General features: G+C 42.2%; 1 protein-coding gene across 1 annotated transcript in view; it reads right to left on the reverse strand.

Moving 5' to 3' along the window:
* Positions 1-18,536, reverse strand: part of RPS6KA6 (ribosomal protein S6 kinase A6) — a 90,331-nt gene extending 71,795 nt beyond the window's left edge. The window contains exon 1 of the mRNA XM_081897368.1: positions 18,426-18,536. Within this exon, the coding sequence (XP_081753494.1) occupies positions 18,426-18,518 (93 nt within the window). The 5' untranslated portion in view covers positions 18,519-18,536. The remainder of the gene's footprint in view (positions 1-18,425) is intronic.
* Positions 18,537-19,934: the final 1,398 nt, after the last annotated feature.

Consider the following 19,934-nt stretch of genomic DNA (forward strand, 5'->3'; position numbering starts at 1 on the left):
TGCAAGCTGCTGTTATGACATAAAGTTCCATACATCTGCATAATTTACCTAAATTGCTTTCTCTCTTTTTTCATAATGAAGGCTTTAATCACACTCCCTTGCCTTCAGATTCATCGGTGGGTTATATCTTCATTGTTATTCTTTGGCCCACATTGCTTAACTGCATCAACTTTACTCTCAGTGATGTCACCCACTAATGGACATTTAATCTTTCCTTCACATTCCAGCTCCTAGTCTTGATTTACTGTCATAGTACCCAGTACCCAGAATTCTCATTAACGCTCCATTTCAGGAATGCATTCTTTTCCAAGAAAGCATTTAGGACACTTTTATGTCTGTGGTTATACATGATACGAAATGGAATGCATCTTAAAGATACATATAAGGCTAAATTTGTTCACAAGAGTTTTCCTAGATCCTAGTCATCATTTAAAATTATTGCGAGAAACATCTCAAGGTTCTCTTGCATACAAAACAGATTCTAATAGGAGAGAGTTAACAGACATGTATTACATTGATTTTCTCCCCTTCCTTCAAAGGGATTGGGGTTGCATCCATAGGGTCACTCTGTTTGTCCCCATAATGACCCCCCTCAGGTAGAAACAACAAAGAGTAGCACCTTAAACACTAACACATTTATTGTGACAGAGGCTCCATGGGCTCAGGCTGAATGCAGTGGAATCTTAGTTAGCAGGTATATAAAGGTGAAAATAGTAAGGTGGGAGCTGAATGGCAATTACAGTGAGTTACTTACATGTATGTTAAATAGGCAAACATTTACTTTTTTACAGCAGCAGATTTGTGCATGGATTATAGTGACAAGAGATTCCAACTAAACATCAGGAAGAACTTTCTGACAGTAAGAGATGTTCAACTGTGGAACAGACTTCCACAAGAGGTGGTGGAGTGTATTTCCTTTGATGTTTTTAAGCAAAAGTTGGATGTCCATCTGTCATGGATTTTTTAATTGAGATTCCTGCATTGCACGGGGTTGGGCTCGATGTCCCTTGGGTTTCCTTCCAACTATACAGTTCTGTGATTCTACTTTGCATTGCTGAGATGGTTGTGTTACCACCTATAGTGCAGCTGGAAAGGAAAAACAACAACAACAAAAGCAAAACAAAAAACAGCAGACCCCCTGGCACTGGTAAGTTAATTAAAACCTGTAGCGTGACCAAATAAATAAATAAATAAATAATCTGATGAGTCAATTTAATGCACAAGTGATGACATGGAACTTTTTAATGAACCTCTGAGGTATGTTAGGCACTAGGAAAAAGAGAGAGTTATTTATTTATTATACTCTACGTGCTGATTTTCATCAACAACAAGAAGTTCTTAAAGCAGTTACATAGTACAAGTTGGTTTAGGAGAGGTTTCGAGAGCAGTGGGTTTTCACACGTGGATCTCCTCCTCCTGCTGAAAAGACAACAGTCAGCACCAGTCTAGTATACAGTACTTGCAGAGAGCATTCCACATCAAGGATGCTGTCACTGAAAAGACATCCTCTACACCTCACAGGTTCTCAGTGAATATGACATGACGATATATCAGAATGTATAGTACCTGTCTTCTATGTAACACAAACACAACCTGTAAAGGAAATGACACCCCACACACTTTGGAAAAACTGACCTAGAAACATAGATCATTGTATTTTAATATATCATTGTATTTTAGCATTCTGCTGGAAGCTGCCCAGAGTGGCTGGGGAAGCCCAGCCAGATGGGTGGGGTATAAATATTATATTAGTAGTAGTAGTAGTAGTAGTAGTAGTGTTGCCTTATATCATCCTGATTCACACATTAAGCTGGATGAATAGCTCAGCTGGTAGAGCATGGGACACTTACCGTATTTTTCGCCCTATAGGACGTACTCTTTCCCCTCCAAAAATGAAGGGGAAATGTGTGTGCGTCCTATGGGGCGAATGCAGGCTTCAGGAAGCTCTGCGCAACCCTTGGGAGACTGGCGCGGCTTCGCGCTGGGCTGCCAAGGGTTGCGCAGAGCTGCCTGCACTCCTGGGCTTCGCACAGCTATGCACAACCCTAGGGAGCCCGGCGCCAAGCCACGCCCAGCTCCCAAAGTTTGCGCAGAGCTGCCTGCATTCCGAAGCCTGGGGTGCACTGAAGAGCGTGCCCATGCTTCGCGCAGCTCTCTGCAAGCCTGAGGAGACCAGCGCAGCTCCCTAGGCTTGCGGATAGCAGGCTGTTCTGGGGGCTGGGGTCGGGGGAAGCTTGGACTTCCCCCGCGCCAGCCCCGTGCCTGGGGGGGAGGAATAAATTTTTTTTTCTTTATTTCCTCCCCCAAAAAACTAGGTGCGTCCTATGGGGTGGTGCGCCCTATGGGGCGAAAAATACGGTAATATCAGTGATGTGGGTTCAAATCCCACACTGGGCAAAAGATTCCTGCATTGCAGGGGGTTGGACTAGATTACTCTTGTGGTCCCTTCCAATTCTGCACTTCTATGATCAGCTATGTGTGTTCTATGGTCCATGATCACTTTATACCAGAGGTCAGCAAACGTTTTCAGCAGGAGGCCGGTCCACTGTCCCTCAGACCTTCTGGGGAGCCGGACTATATTTTGGAAAAAAAATAAATGAACGAATTCCTATGCCCCACAAATAACCAAGAGATGCATTTTAAATAAAAGGACACATTCTACTCGTGTAAAAACACACTGATTCCTGGACTGTGGGCCAGATTGAGAAGGCAATTGGGCAGCATCTGGCCCCTGGGCCTTAGTTTGCCTACCCATGCTTTATACTGTAAAAAACAACAACCTGGTTTAATGTGACTGCTACATGCAGGCTGCTACATGCTGCTGAAATCACATGTGCTTTGCTTCTCTGTTGCTGCTGCTGCACTTCTAGGAAACAAGCCACAATGTGCTTAGCATTATGTTTAAACCTGGACTCATGTTTTGTTTCTAAACAAACCAGGATCCTGCATTCATATGCAATGCAGGCCAGAACAAGGTTTATTTCCTGGCAGTGCAGGCTCGGGGCAGAAATGAAGCATCAGCATGATGTGTATTCACAATAAAATGAAAGGGCCTCTGACCATTTGGTCCATCTAGCTCAGTATTGTCACAGACTAGCGGCAGCTCTTCTGGGTTTCAAGGCCAAGCTACATGAGATGATAAATGCCATATTTGCATCTAATGTGCAAGGTTCCTAAAGTAGAAATTGAATTAGCTGGAGGAATTGATAATCCACAATATCACAGCAGGCATGGAGAAGGAATTTAATCCTTTCTTACCCTACTGTGATCCTGAGGAAAATCCTCTGAATAACTTGAACTTGAGTTGGTTTGTTTCCTTCTCCCTCCCATCCTTTTCCCTTTTGTGTTCTGAGGGCAGTGACTGTAATTTGTAAGCCATTATAGGATCATTTTTTTGGCTGAAGAGCAGTGTGTGTGTGTGTGTGTGTGTGTGTGTACAGTGGTACCTCGGGTTACAGACACTTCAGGTTACAGACTCCGCTAACCCAGAAATAGCACCTTGGGTTAAGAACTTTGCTTCAGGATGAGAACAGAAATTGTGCTCTGGCAGCACGGTGGCAGTGGGAGGCCCCATTTGCTAAAGTGGTGCTTCAGGTTAAGAACAGTTTCAGGTTAAGAACGGACCTCTGGAATGAATTAAGTTCTTAACCCGAGGTACTGTGGATGCGAATGGGATCCATTCCGGAGCCCTGTTCTCATCCTGAAGCAAACACAACCCGCGTCTGCACTTCTGCATGTGTGCGGGTCACAATTCGCTGCTTCCACACATGCTCGTGATGTCATTTTGAGCGTCTGCACATGCGTGAGCGGCGAAACCTGGAAGTAATGCGCTCCATTTCTTCTGGGTCACCGTGAGCGCAACCCGAAAATATTCATTCCAAAGCATATTTAACCCGAGGTATGACTGTGTATGTATATGTATATGCAAGCAAACAAACGAATGCAGGCTTGTGCATCAACAGGAAGGCAAGAGATTAACTACTGCTATCTGCTACAGTGGAGGAAATATCCCATGGCAATTCCTGATTGGTGCAATGTTTCAATGATCCTATAAGAATCTCTGCACTTCTTGTGGCCTTGAAGTCTGCATGTGTTCAATATATGTCCAAACACACATCTCAACCTTTAAAAGAGATGGCGTTCATCATGTGGTGCATAGTGCATGAATTTTGAAGCATGCTCCAACAAGTGAATGGGAAAGCAATGCCTGGAAAGTTCACTTTTAAAAAGAAACTAGTTTAAGTTCATCCTGTCCAAAAAGGAATACGTTCCAGATTGTCCTTTTGCAAAATGAACTAGTTCAGTTCTAGCTAATCCAGATGAACTTTTTAGTTCAGTCTTGGCAAAAGAAATTCAGCATTCAGTATGTTGCACAAGTTGATATGTAGAACTTTAGGATCCAAAAGTAAATCAGAAGCCACACACAAGTAATAAAATGTCAGACAAAATGTCAACAGGCAAGGCTTTCCCCATAATATCATTTTCAAACTAAAAATGGTTTCTCCTGCTTAATATGTGCCAGATACAGTGGTACCTTGGGTTACAGATGCTTCAGGTTACAGACTCCGCTAATCCAGAAATAGCACCTCTGGTTAAGAACTTTGCTTCAGGATGAGAACAGAAATCACAAGGCAGCGTGGTGGCAGCGGGAGGCCCCATTAGCTAAACTGGTACCACTGTACAAGATTAGAGTCTTCAAAGTATTGTTCAGATGAATAAAATCTTCTCCCACTATACACAGATGTTAAAAGCACAAGGTACCATTTGCTGCTCCTGTTGAAAGAGCATGAATTTTTTCAGCAGGGAAGAGATAGGAAATGCCTCACATTCCTTTCTTCCTTCTGATTGCTCAGCGACAGTAATTACATGACTAAGTGATCTTAGGAACAGCACTGCCTCCATAGCTGCATAATAAGCCTTAGAGCTTTGCCTCCATGTTTTCATGGACATCCAGTTGACACAACTGTTTTTATTTATTTAATCAAAGCTAAGAGTTTGGGCCTCCTGCTGCATGATGCGGGTGTGAAGGGAATGAACATGAATACAAACTAGAAATTGTTAACTGTTTTACTGCAAAATGAATTTAATTAATCTTTAGTTCATCTGGCAATTATGAGAACTAGGACTCAGCTATACAGCTGCAAAGAAAACGTTTAAGTGTGTTTTAAGTGCAATATACAATATGCATTAGATGGCAATGGTGAGCCTTATGGAAAACTCAACATATTTTTTAAAAAAGCATTTTCAGAATTTTTTTTTATATGTGTGTAGATTCCACTCTACTTTCAGGTGTAGTTCATAATTTTTTTACTCTAAGCACTGTGGGAAAGTAATGCAGATTTTTGTTATCACTGTGTGACTAGTCCCAAGGGCCAGACAGAGAGGCCCAACCCTGACCCAAACTATGGCTTTCCAACTAGGGGGACCCTAGTGTTTCTCAGTGTCAAGATATGAAAATGAAGGACAAGCTTCCTGGTTGCCTACTAAACTTTCCCTATAGTGTGTAGCCAAATGAGGCTGCATTGGATGTGTTCTAGACAATGTTTCCATCCATGTGGAGATGTGGATGAGGCCCAGCAGGCTTGGTCAATGACCTGTGTAAGGAGTTCGTACACCAACACCCCCTCCCAAATCTTCTGCAACACAGAGAAGTTCCCTGGCAGTTGTTCAGAAAACGACAATGTAGAAAAGGTTTCCCAATGGCAGATCATAGATTCATAGGATTGCAGAATTGGAGGGGACTCCAAGGGTCATCTTGTTCAATTCCCTGAAATGCAGGAATCTCAACTAATGGATCATGTCCTAAACTAAACTGCAATCTTAATGAGAATATCGGAATCACCAGGATGCCTTGCCCTGTTAAGCACCTCACCTTGAGTATTAAGTATCATTCACTGTTGGAGATACAGTATCTCCTGGTATGTCCTGCAGAGGACCCTAAGGTCCATGAATAATAATAGCTTAAAGGTCCCAGGCCCTAAGGAAGCCAGACTATTCTCCACCAGGGCCAGGGTTTTTTCAGTGTTGGCTATGACCTGGTAGAATGCTCTGTCCCACGAGCCAAGGGCCCTGCAGGACTTGATCTCCTTCAGCAGGGCCTGTAAGACAGAGCTATTCCGCCTGGCCTTCAATTTGAATTAGCCTGATTCTCTATTCCCTTTTCCCTTTCCTCTTCTTTGAAGCAACCCTTTCTGGGACGCCACGTTTAAATTCTTATTCACACACCTCCTTGCTGGTTCTAGTAGGACCAACTTGGCCAGTTAGCCCTGGTGATCATTCGATGTCTACTGACTGGGGTTCCCCCCTCCAAAAAAATGACCCCTGAATTTTTGAATTTTATTGATATTGATGCTGCATTTTATGTTGTATTCTATACTGTTTTATGCTGTTTTTAAGTCGCATTTTAATCAATGTTTTATATTTGCTGTTAGCCGCCCTGAGCCTGGTTTTTAAACCAGGAAGGGTGGGGTATAAATAAAATTTTGTTATTGTTGTTGTTGTTGTTATTATTATTATTATTATTGACTATACAAGTCCCTGATACATATTTCTAAGGCTGTTGTCATATGAACACCGCTCACTCCTAACCAGTGGTTGCCAGAACAAGCAACCGTTGTCAAGATTATACTTAAACTTTATCTGACTGACTTTTTTCTTTTTGCTTGCAAGATTTCTATTTCAAGAACAATAGCCTGGCAATTTCTATCAATCTTTGCATCTTAGTCATACCTTGATAACAAGCTAACCTCAGCTCCTTTCCATTCTTTTCTTCCTCTTCCTGAAAAGTGCTTTTAATATCAAAAATAACTAGATGCCATGAGAACAATATTTTCAGGAAAATATATGTATATGGCATTGAACATACTTTTTAAATATTGTTCTCAGGAAGGTTAGGGTGACATGTATGTTCTCACATTCACAGCAGTGCTTTGAGACTCTCTATTGCTGCGTATGTATAGCTTGCTTAAGGACCAAGTCCTTGAATGCAGCTATTTTAATACTGTTCCTAAGAGCCTTGAGTAAGAGTGTATGTAGAGTTCCAATCACAATTTGTCAAAAGGTGTGAGTTCACAGTTATACATCTCATTATACATCTCTGTCACTTGGGACTCAAGGGACTTCAATACCTAGGAGTGCCTTTTACCAGTTTCAGCTATTCCTGGGCAGTGCTCCATGGATTCATAAAAGATTACTGCAATGTACCAAAAGGGAAGGGATGCGGGTGGCGCTGTGGGTTAAACCACAGAGCCTAGGACTTGCCGATCAGAAGGTTGGCAGTTCGAATCCCCACGACGGGGTGAAATCCCGTTGCTCGGTCCCTGCTCCTGCCAACCTAGCAGTTCAAAAGCACAGAGTGCAAGTAGATAAATAGGTACCACTCCAGCGGGAAGGTAAACGGCGTTTCCGTGCGCTGCTCTGCTTCGCCAGAAGCGGCTTCGTCATGCTGGCCACATGACCCGGAAGCTATATGCTGGCTCCCTTGGCCAATAAAACCAGATGAGCGTCGCAACCCCAGAGTCGGCCACGACTGGACCTAATGGTCAGGGGTACCTTTACCTTTACCAAAAGGAAGAGAAGAAGCTGCCTTATACTGAGTCAAATCACTGGTCCATCTAGTGGTATTATCCACACTGACTGGCAGTGGTTCTCCAGAGTGGAATCTTTCCCCAGCTCTACCTGGAGATGCCAGCGATTGATCCTGTGTGATGGCCTGGGATTCCGATTCAGAGGCTGAACCAGAGGAATCCCAGCCTGCACAGGAGCCCCCGTCTCCAGGGCCGGCTGAACTGGGGCAAGGCCTAGATTCTGAGGAGCCTGCACCTGTGTCAGATCCTCAGGAGCAGGCACCAGGTGAAACCATTCTGGCCCCAGAGGTGCTTGAGGACTCAGTGTCTACAGGTGAGCCTCCTCCGGGGCCCAGTAACCCTTCGGCCTCTCCTGAACTGCAGAGGCTTAGGGCAGAGAGGCAAAGGGAACTGGTTGCTCCCAGGAGGAGTGCTCGCCTTAAGGCCAGAGGAGGCGGGGCTCCTGGGGGCCGGGACCGCCCCTGGCCTTAGAAGAAGATAAAGGTCAGTAAGCCCGGTCCCAGGTTGCGGGAGCAACGTCGTTGTTGGCTTCAGACCTTCCAGTGTTCCTGTTCTCTGCCCGGCTTCCTGCTCCTGACCATCCAGCGTTCCTGTTCCCTGCTCGGCCTCCTGCTCCTGACCTTCCAGCGTTCCTGTTCCCTGCCCGGCCTCCTGCTTCTGTCCTTCCAGCATTCCTGTTCTCGCCCGGCTCCCAGCTTCTGACCTCCCAGCGTTCCTGTTCCCCGCCCGGCTCCCTGTTTCGGTCTTCGCCTCTCATCTGGTGAACTCTGACTACGATCACGGTACCTTCCCCCCAGGACCAGCACAGTCTGGATGTTTTCCATAAAAGGCAGGTGCTGTATCAGTAAGCTACAACCCTTCCCATGGCTGCCCTTGTGGATGATCTAGCAACTGCAGTTAGAACAAAATGCTGCTGCTGCAATGTTGCTGTCCAAAGCAAACCATCGTCAACACGTTACATCTTTGCTCTTTGCTGAATCAGCTGCATTGGCTACCTATATGCTGCCAGGATAGGTTCACGGTATTGCTACTTGTTTACAAATTCCTAAGCAACTTGGGACCAGGCTTCTTGAGAAACTGCCTCTCTCCTTACACCCCCATCTATCCATTACATTCGATGGTAGAAGACCTCCTGTTACTGTGGACAGCTCCTACTCTTTGCCTTGTGTCCACCTAAAGTTGGGCTTTCTGTGTGGTGGCCCCTTTAGTGTGGAATTCATAAACACTTAAGATAAGGCATGCTCCAAGATCTTTTCTATGCTGAAAACATTTTTTCCCCTTACCCAAATAATTTACCCAATTTTAAAAACAATTTGTCTGAATTATTATTCTTTTTTTAAAAAAAAGGTCACCTGATCATCTTCTTGTGTTTTGCTATTATTTTATTTTTTTTTTTTTATAAAAATTTTTATTAAGATTTTTTACAGATACATATTTAACAAACAGAATAGGTTTCATAACATCCTTTCATAACATCCTTTCATTCTATTGTGGACTCCCTCACGTCTCCCGCTTCCACTTTCATCATTAAAAACGAATTTTTCCAAGCAAATTATCATCTTGTTTATGCTCTTAAGTGCAGTATTTAGGTTAAACTCAAATAAAAAATTATAATTTAATGGTAGACAGTTATTTCTGCTCTGGCTTCCTTGTTAGGATTCAACCAAATTACAACCAAATTATTATTTTAACTGCCTTATTTTTTTCATGAACATTTTATGCTGCCTTTTGGTTTTCTGTGCACTACTGTGAACTTTTAAAATGTGAGTGGTCTATAAACCTTCTTAAAAATAATAATAAATATTAATCAAGAGGGAAATATAGGAAGAATGTTATTCAAACTACAGGCTGGTTTAGCATTGTCCAGATTTCAGAAAGCAACTCTAAATGGCAAGAGGTCAGCTGCCAGTGAGGCTTGGAGAACGCCACTCCAAGCTACAGATCAGTCCAAGTGAAAATAAGCCAAAAACATTCCATGCTCAGCCCTAAGTGGACGGTAGTGACTGACACCGACACAGAATCCAAACTACTCCAGCACTAACTCAGCAGCTACTCAAGCTCCCTCATTTAGAGGTAGGGCCATAGTTCTGCAATAGAGCAGATGTTTTGCATGTAGAAAGTCCCAGGTTCAACCTCAGACAATGGACTTGTCCTGATTTGCTTGCACAATGCTTACGTGGAGGGGTCAGACAGTACCTGGTCTCCACTGCACATTCATTCTGATTTGTTTGCAAGGAGGTTACAGTATATAACAACAATTGTTCATCCTGATTTGTTTGTGCAGCAGTTATATGTCTTCTCATCAATCAGTCGTTCATCCCACCCTTTCTTCCTGCGCTTCTCTGCCACTTTCCTAAAGTCAAAAGGTCCATGTTCCCCCCTGCACAAACCTAAATCTCCAGTATGTGACTGAAGTCCTCTCACAAATAGTGATGCTTCAGGCCACCTTAGAATTAAGTAGGAGCTAGCTTCAGAGCCAGTGCCATGGTTTCATCCCTAGGAAACATGAACCAGTCATGAAGAAAGGCGACCCAGCCTGTGAAGACCACCTTTCTTATAACTTGGGATAGGTGAACTTGCAACTCTTGGCTTCCGTCAGTTTCTCATTTTTCTTATCTTAAGTTCAGTTTTCCACATTTCCTCATCTCTTTGCATTTATTTTCTTAAAAAATTATTCACCAGCATTTTAGTTCGAGTTTCTCATGACATGCACATTTTTGTATGCAATTTTGTATTAATATCACATTTTGGAAAGCAATTTTCCCCAGTACAATGCATTTGTGTATGGTTCCCCCCCCCTCAATACAGTGGTACCTCTGGTTATGTACTTAATTCGTTCCGGAGGCCCTTTCCTAACCTGAAACTGTTCTTAACCTGAGGTACCACTTTAGCTAATGGGGCCTTCTGCTGCCGCTGCGCCACCACCGCAAGATTTCTGTTCTCATCCTGAAGCAAAGTTCTTAACCCAAGGTACATACTAGTGTATGTAACCTGAAGCATATGTAACCCAAGGTACCACTGTATATGCATTTATATGTACACTTTAACACCAGTGTATGCATCCTTGTACACATTAGTTGGCTGAAGAACTGCATTGCAAAATTCAGAGATGTGTGAATTTTGAAAGATGAGCATGTTTTGGTTCACATATTGTTTTATAAATTATGAAATAGGTAAAGTCACCTTTAAATGAAAACCGAATTGAATTCCTCCGTCACCCCAACCCATAACCACAGTCACTTTTATACACATATTGGCTTACCAATTGGACTTTGCAGCTTCAAAACAGACTGATGCTCGAGGACCTCTCCTTTTTGAAATTAACTGTGGGGACTGACTGTTCTAAATAGTTTCGTCTTGTATTGAAGCACTGTCCATGAAAGCTGTGCCATTCATTTTCCTCTTGTTTTGCTTTTAAAGGACACATCCGAAATAGCAATTACTTTTGCTATGTATTTTTAAATTACAGCTTTGATACAGAGAAGGATGGTAATGTGAATCACAGCTCATGTAATTGTCTTCCTCCCACTGGTGACTTCTTCTTTTTTAACCAGGAAAGGAAGAAAGAATAATAACCCAGGGAAGTCAAAGGGCTAACAGGCAATCCCTAGTTATTTGCAATAGTTTTTATTACTTAAAAAAAAAAAGAGAAAGAATTCATGATCGGCACAGAACATGAAAATGCGTCTTTGACAGTTCAGGGTCTCCCTTCCTAAGTAATAGGAAGTGCTAGACAACCATCCTGCAGGCTGCTACATGTCCCTGACTTTTCTTGAATATCCAGTTTCAGCTGTATTTTGTGTGGCTGAGTGAAGTGACCTTGGAGGTGCTATTTTTGCTTTGTTACTTGTTTTGTTTTGCATTATTGAGGCCAGCTACCTGGGAAAGAATGGGGGGCGGGGAGAGTTCCACTCCCACACAGGATATTCTGTCACTTTTTGAATTACTTTATTTTATACAAAGATTCATATCCTGCTCTTCTGGTGCTCATGCAACACTCCTAGTAGCCAATAATTTTTTAAAAAGCAAAATACAATAAAATACAATCAAAACACAATATAATAAAAAGCAGAGATTTTCATGGCACTGAAAGAGTGCCAAGTTGGAGTGAGTTTTCATTCCTCTTATAGAACTCACGGCCATCCAGTAAAGGTGAATGTTTGAATGTTTGGGACAGAGAAAAAGGAAGTGCTTCTTCACACAGTGCATAGTTAGCTATGGAAATTGTTCCCACAATATCTGGTGATTGCCACCAACTTGGATGGCTTTAAAATAGGAGTTATTGTCAAGACTTCTTTACCGCCAGAACTTGCTGGAACTCAGTTCTGGCACCTCTCATGTGGGTACCATTGCTATTATAACAGAACAAGTGAGGCATTCATGGTGAGTTCTAGGGGGGGGGAATAGCACTGGTTATTGTTATTACAGTGGTACTCGGGTTACATACGCTTCAGGTTACATACGCTTCAGGTTACAGACCCAGAAATAGTGCTTCAGGTTAAGAACTTTGCTTCAGGATGAGAACAGAAATCGTGCTCTGGCGGTGCGGCAGCAGCAGGAAGCCCCATTAGCTAAAGTGGTGCTTCAGGTTAAGAACAGTTTCAGGTTAAGTATGGACCTCCGGAATGAATTAAGTACTATGTATATGTTTAAATCTACGTTTGGTTCTAGCTCCTATTTATTTAATAATTATTCGCCTGGATTCATACTGTTATGCTATTTATGTATATGTTTTCTCTATGCTGGTCTATGACCGTAATAAAGTACTTGACTTGACTTGACTTGACTTAACCCGAGGTACCACTGTATTGGTATATTTTAAACAGATTTTATATATGTCTATAGTTTTCATTCTATCACTGTTTAATTGTATTTTAATGATTGGTTTTTCTATGTTTTAAGCAGTTCTTGTTTATATCTGTAAGCTGCCTTGAGTTCCGTCAGGGAAAAGGTGGGGTATAAATAGTAATAGTGATAATAATAATAATAATAATAATAATAATAATAATAATAATAATAATAATACAGATTCATGGAGGATAAGGCCATAAATGACTGCTAGCCATGATGAATTTGTATGACCTTCACTGCCAGAGGGAGTATTCCTCTGAATACCAGTTTCTAGGAATCACAATCTGGGATAGTGATGTTGCACAAAGTCCTGGTTGTGGGCTTCCTTCCCATAGGCATCTGGTTGGCCATGATGAAGACAGAATACGGAACTGAATAGGTCTTTGCTCTGATCCAGCAGCAGTCTTCTTAAATCTAGCCCTATGGACCAATTCAAAGAAGTAACAGTGCAAGAAGTAGTGATAGTGTCCGAATGACTGACTGGTAGATTATGATCACACTTCATCTGAAGCTCTCAAAACAACATATAAAAAAATAAAGGGAGTAAACAATAAAAATCACTGTGGCAATCACACAGGGTCCCTGGATGTTTGATGGTCTATTGATCCCTGTGCCACCACTGTGATTGCTTTCTTCACTGCCACCAACCCGTTTATCTCGGGTATACACGGAGTCCAGACAGTTGTTAACATTAACAAATAATCAAGTTTATTTTATAGGCAGGGACAAGCTTATGGTTTCAGTTAATTTTTCTTGGCAGTTTCTTAATCTTAGTTTCTTTCAACTTCAAACTGATTATCCCCAACTATCTATCTGACTCCACCTAACAATTCCTCTCACTCTCCCACAATACAACTCTACCAATCCTCCCTCTTCCTTCTTCAATTCCCAAACCTCAACGGACTTTCAAAACCTCCCATTCTAACTTTTACTCCTCCCTTGCATTCCCACTGGCCAATCACACCACACTCATTTTAACCCTTTCATTATGACCCACCTAGGAGGCAAACACCACAATCACCAAAAGAAAAACAGTTAAATAACTAGCATACTCTTAAGAGGCTTGTGCAAACAGAATGCTTTTCTAAACCTGGTCCTCAAAACTGAGAGGAAGATCCAAGCATAGATGCCACCACAGATAAGGCCCCGTCACCACCCAACTCACTTCTGGACATGGAGGAGCCTAGAAGAAATTCATCCCTATATGTCAGGCAAAGCCCTCCTTAGAAACCCCCTATTCCCCCAGCCATAGCTCTGTGGCAGTAAAGCACACATATTGCATGAGAAATGTCCCAGGTTGAATCCCTGGCAGCTCCAGGTATAAAAATAAGGTGGTGGGTTATGGCAAAGACATCTGCCAGATACCTTGGAAAGCAGTTGATACTAGTGAGCAGATGGAGAAATAGTCAGACTAACATGCTTTCTGAAGATCAGTGAGCTGAGACCAGCACAGGTTTATGCCAACTTTCCAAGAGATGAAAATTTAACACGGCTCAGAACCTGATGCTGCTCTCTCGCCCCCACGTCAAGGGACAGCACAATATTCTTGTGCAAGGGAGACAAGACTGACATAGAAGCAGAGAAATGGAGTAGGGTGACCTGCTCCTTATATATATATAAAAACATTTCAGGCTAGTGGCTATCACAACATCCTGTGGCATAATCATGTTTTTTTGGGTGAGAGAGAGAAAGAAAAGGACAAAATAATTTCTGCTTCTCCATTTCCCCAATCCACACAGTTTACAATTTATAAACGTCTATACATGTCACACTTTTGATTCCCCCGCCCCCGCCCCGCTTCAAATTAAAAGCTCCAACTTTGTAGGTCATTTCAATTGTCTTGACTAGCCTAAGATTCCTATCTCCTATTGTCTGTTCTGCTCAAAAGCCTGGAAACACAGTAAGATAGCATTTTAAATTACTACTAATAAAGACCTTTTGTGGAATGGCTGTTTGCTGATTCACAAAGGTGACCTTTCTGTTTCTATGGTCTTGTGGGACATTTTATATAATGGAGAACTAAATCTTACAATTAAATCCAACTATCTTTCCCATGTTCCTAAAATGCAGAGGAAACACCCCCACTCCCAAAAAAGGCTTTTTCGGTGAGCTGTTATCTGCTGACTTTTCTGCTGGCAGAACACATTGTATTTTATCTACAACCACACTGCTCTTTTGGTCTTTTGTGCAACTGAAGCTTTAGGATTAACCCTGACCCTGTATGCGTAAGTCAATCCCATTGAGTTTAATGAAGCATAAAAAGGCAAAGGGACACCTGACTACTCATCTCGCTTTATTGGCCGAGGGAGCCGGCGTACAGCTTCCGGGTCATGTGGCCAGCATGACTAAGCCGCTTCTTGCAAACCAGAGCAGCGCACGGAAACGCTGTTTACCTTCCTGCAGGAGCGGTACCTATTTATCTACTTGCACTTTGACATGCTTTCGAACTGCTAGGTTGGCAGGAGCTGGGACCGAGCAACGGGAGCTCACCCCATCGAGGGGATTCGAACCACTGACCTTCTTATCGGCAAGTCCTAGGCTCCGTGGTTTAACCCACAGTGCCACCTGCGTCCCTTTAATGAGGCTTGCTCCTATGTAAATGGGCACAGGACTGCATGTTATTAGAAATAAAAACCGTTACCGTTACAACTTCATGTGTGAATAAGAACCCCATCAAAGAAAATAAGTGCCAAGCCTCTACTAGATTACGTCCCTTATTACCCGATTTCTTCTATGCTAATTTGTCACAAACTTGAAAGCCTCATTATTACCTCATTCACTTGCAAAAGCAAGGACAGTCTGTCAGTTACCCTCCGGCAGATGTCATTGCCTTTCCTCTGAAAATGTCCCAGAGCTTTATTCCTCTGAATTGGTTTAGCAATTTAACCCATTGCCAAATGTATATGTTTTGAACCTAAACATTTGAACTAATTTCTTATTTCATATACTAAATCTCTTAGATTTCCTTCTTTTTTTAAAGATGATATTCTCACGATGTTGAATGCTTTGTAAGGTACGATGGATAGGTCTGATAAAATCTGCAGTGTGGTGATGAATGTGTAGAATGCATATAGTGATGATTGAAAGAGCCAGTTCTACAGGTTCTTTAGCAAAGCAGATATGAGACTTGGATGGCCTAAAAGAAACGCCTTTCTGAGGTACGTGAGTGAAGTTGAATCTTAGCCCCAAATTGTTTGTGTTCAGATCCAACCTGGTATTTTATTGGAAATTGGCATTATTTTGATGTCAGGATAGTGTGCTGACCTGTTGCCAGCCATTGATTCAGATGTGAGTCAGACTTAAAAGCTACTCACTGAATCACTAACAGCATAGCTATTTTATGTGCCATGCATATTGCAGTACCTTTCGTTGCCACACATTCATCTTATGCACAAACAATCTCTCTCTGTGTGTGTGTGTGTGTGTGTGTGTGTGTGTGATGCAAAGGCATGAATATATGGAATATCTTGACAAGGGTTACTGTTTTTTTAATGATTTGACTTATGCAGCTGCTTGAAAACCAATGCCAGGTTTGTCGTTTCAAGATGTATAGATCAGTGCCACATTGAGTCAACAAATTGCTTCAGCGTGGGAGAAGTGAACAGTCAGATGATGTCACCATGCACTCTGTCATGAGGCCTTGAAGGAGCCAGCAACAATCAGGCTGAGAAAGAGGGGTACTGTCACTTCCAGCGCTGTCATCAAGCACCTAATCCCAGAGCATTCCAAGAGAAGCTGAGACAAAAGCTCACCGAAGCATCCAATAAGCAGCTAATTTTTTTTCTGGCACCAGTGAAGCTTGTTCTGAGCTATGTGAGATTTCAAAGGCTGAATATAAAAAGGTTAACGTGAGCATATAATAAGACTTGCATTGAATTTTTCATTGGGGATAAACAGCCAAGGTTCAAGATCTATCTCTGCAGCATGCTTACAGGGCAAGATAACGTACAAAAAAACCCACCTCCCTTGCCTCGATCAACTTCACAATCAACCTCACAAACAGAAGGCATTCAGAAATTGTTATCAGAGGACCTTGAAAATTCTGCCGCAACCAAGGCAAGGCTTTACTGTTCATGTTTTATATTATCAATCCTGGACATTTTTAAAATCTCACCTTTGTGAAAGCTAGAAGATAAAATAGTGAAATCAAAACAGCAGACTAAAACCAGCCGATTCTGGGAGAGCAGAAGAAACAGCTACTGGATTAAAATGATTTGTTTAAAACCTGCAAAAATAAAAAAAGGTTTTTATTTGGTGTTGAAATGGCACCAAAGCAGGGACCATGCAAGCCTTCCTGAGGGGAAGTGGGGCTCGTCTTGGATGTTAAAGATTTTAGTGTATGGACAGCCATAGGATGTTGGATAGCATGTAAATGCACTACACTATGACATGAGGTTAAGTGGTTGAAATAAATAAAGTAAATAATTTAATTTCACATGTCATGACTTGGGAATGAGTGTTGCACAAGGTCTGGCTTTTTCCCATATTTGTTCACCCCTGCATTTTTATTTCACACTTGAACCAGAAATGGTTCCCAAAGCAGCTACCATCATTTTAGACAGACACATCTATAATTTCATTTATGAATCGCTTCTCATAAGAAATCACAAAATGATTTACAATATGCTAACATATATTAAACAGTTACACACACACACACCTATATTTATAGAAACCACAACAATGTCTTTTTAAAAAGAAAGAAATGTATGAGGGAAGATTAGCCCCAAATTATTCATGTTCAGTTTCTGCTTGTAATTCTATTGAAAACCAGCACTTGATCAGTATCATGTCACTGTGACTTTTTTTCATTTCTTTTAAAAATACATTTAAGTAATAGTTTAAAATATTCTATAATATACAATTAAACTGACACTACAATGGAGGCCAGAGGACAGAAATAATCCAATAATAAATAAGGTTGCACGCCACCCCAATCTTTGAGTGGTGAGAGATTCCAGAGGTCCCAGGCACTTAGCCGGGGTTCATGCTTCCTTTTGGAAATGAGGCACAACAAAGACTGTGATGTCTTTAGGATATATGCAAGGATATATACAACCTGAGGTGGAGGGGTTTGCAGCATTAACACCCCAAGAGGGCCTTGCTTCCCAAATCACCACAGCCTTGAATTCAAACAGAAATCAAAAATTGCTCTGTCTCTCTCATTTCCCAGCCTGCAGCCTTGCTTCTAGCTTCTCTACACACACACACACCTCCCAATTCTGGTCTTTGTCTTTCTAAGAACCAGAAATTTGAAGGAGGGTCCCACCCTTTTCTTATCTGGCATGGAGCTGCTTCCTTTGTTACCTTAATGGCCATTTCAACCATTTGAATCTTTGGTTATATTTCAACACTTGCTAGATCCAGAGATTAGAAGGGTCTTAGATATGCAGCCTAACACCCCCCCCCCAAAAAAAAAACCAAACCCCATGACAATAATTTGAAGACCAACAGCGATAACTATTCATAACATTTATTCTTTTTAAAGCCTTTTTAAAAAATGGAAGATCACTTCCATTCTCACGAGGGTCTTGAGCAGGCCAGCCTAACCAGCCACAGAAGGGGACAACATGGAAAAAGCCCTAGATGAAATCCACCGTCCATCAAATATCAGATGATGTGTGCACCTGTAATTGCTCAATGCACTGTGTAGAACCTATAGGAGGATGTACACTTTGTGGTATAGATAACCTTAAGTATTCAGCAAAAAATTGTTCTGGCTTGCTTGCAGAGGTGGTTGGTCTATTAGGGTGAATGGGTCTATGTCACTGGGTGGGGGGTGATACTTAATTTTAAAAATATGTTTTTGGCTGTGAGGAATTCAAACCAGCTATTATTTTTGTGACTGGAGAACATTTATCTTGGTACATCTATGTTTGGTTAAAAAGCATAAAGCAGAGAAACATTACCTTGTAATCATAAAGCAACATAAGAAAGTAATCAGAAAGTTTATAAGAAATTTAAACAACAAGTTTCATCAGGCCATGCTTTGCTTTGTTCTTGGATATCAGCTGCCAACTTGCTTCTTGGCCTCTGATGTAGCCCTGCTGCCTCTGTGACTTGTTGCACACACCTCTCCATAGACTGAGCATGACAGGGCCACAGTGAAACTTGCATGAGTTCGGCAATGAACTTCTTTACTTCCGCTGTGGTAAGCTGATATTCCAAAGGAGGTTCATGTACCCTGTCAGACCAGTTTATCAGCCCCAACAGGAACGAAACACTGGGACTGGTGAAAAGTGTCTTCCTCAAATGTACAGAAAGATCTACCAGTGTGTCATCACCACTGCCCCTTAGATCAACAATCTTTTGGATACCAGCTCTTCTCTCTCACAGACATCTGAGCACAAGGGTGACTGAATTATCATTTCACTTTCAGCCTTCTTTTGCAGCAAAACTCGCGGCAGCTCAAACAAGATGTGGCTTGGGCCTTCCACCCAAGAATGTCATGCATGCAAATGATGTATTCCACTGTCAGTCTTTCTGCAGCCGATTTGCTTTTCTGCCTAAGGCAGAAAAGGTTGGAGTGGGTGGAGGTGTCGATGTGAGGCTGTCCCTGCCTCAGAGCAAAGAGACTGAGCTTTTGGTTTCAGTATGTAATGCACACTCTTGCCTTAAACTGAGAAGTATAATGGATTCACACCATGCTTGAATATGCAGAAGCTGGGGGGGGGAGAAGAGATGGTTGTTCTTGGTAACGAATAGTGTGCTTTAATGGCAAAGCAGTTAATAGCAACAGTTGGTGAAACATAGCATAATGCACACTGAGGTTAGTAGGCAAACTCAAGCAGCAGCCAGGAAAGCAGAGCTTGGGATGAGGTTTCAGGCCAACAAAGGCTAGTGACATATAGAGAGCAGAGGATGGGGACTCAAGAGTCTGGAAAATAAAGCTAGAACAGCAGTACTATTTGGAGAGGAAAAGGTCACGAGCACAGGGTGAGCTGGTGCTCATGCAAGAAGCTAAGGGGGACTTGGAACATCTGTAATCAAAAGGGTGCTAAAAGAAACAGAGGGAGCTGGCAAAGGCCTCATGCCAGGGCAAACAGCCTTCTGCTGCCAGACTATCTCCTGATAACCAGTGCAGTATCATAAGTATATCAGATACAGGCATAATGTATACTGTGCTCCAAGGGCAGACCATTTCTGGTGAATCATCATGTATCTGCTGGTTGCTGGGATTCTTAACAAAGAATGTTCAGTCAGTGCAAGATGGACTTGCCCTGCAAGGTACCAAGCAAAAGTTTGCACTTAAAGCAGTAAAGACGGTGTAGTTATGCCTTGCAATATATAAAATTTGCATAGAATCACAGAATCATAAAATTGCAGAGATTGAAGGGACCGTGTGGCTCATCTAGTCCAACCCCTGCAATGCAGGAATCTCAACAAAAGCATCTGTAACAGATGGCCATCCCATCTCTGCTTTAAAACCTCCAAGGAAGGAGAGTCCACCATCTTCTGAGGGAGTCCATTCCACTGTCAAACAGCTCTTGCTGCCAG

This window comes from Podarcis melisellensis (genome assembly GCF_964234715.1).
Source record: "Podarcis melisellensis genome assembly, chromosome: Z".
Lineage (NCBI taxonomy): Eukaryota > Metazoa > Chordata > Lepidosauria > Squamata > Lacertidae > Podarcis > Podarcis melisellensis.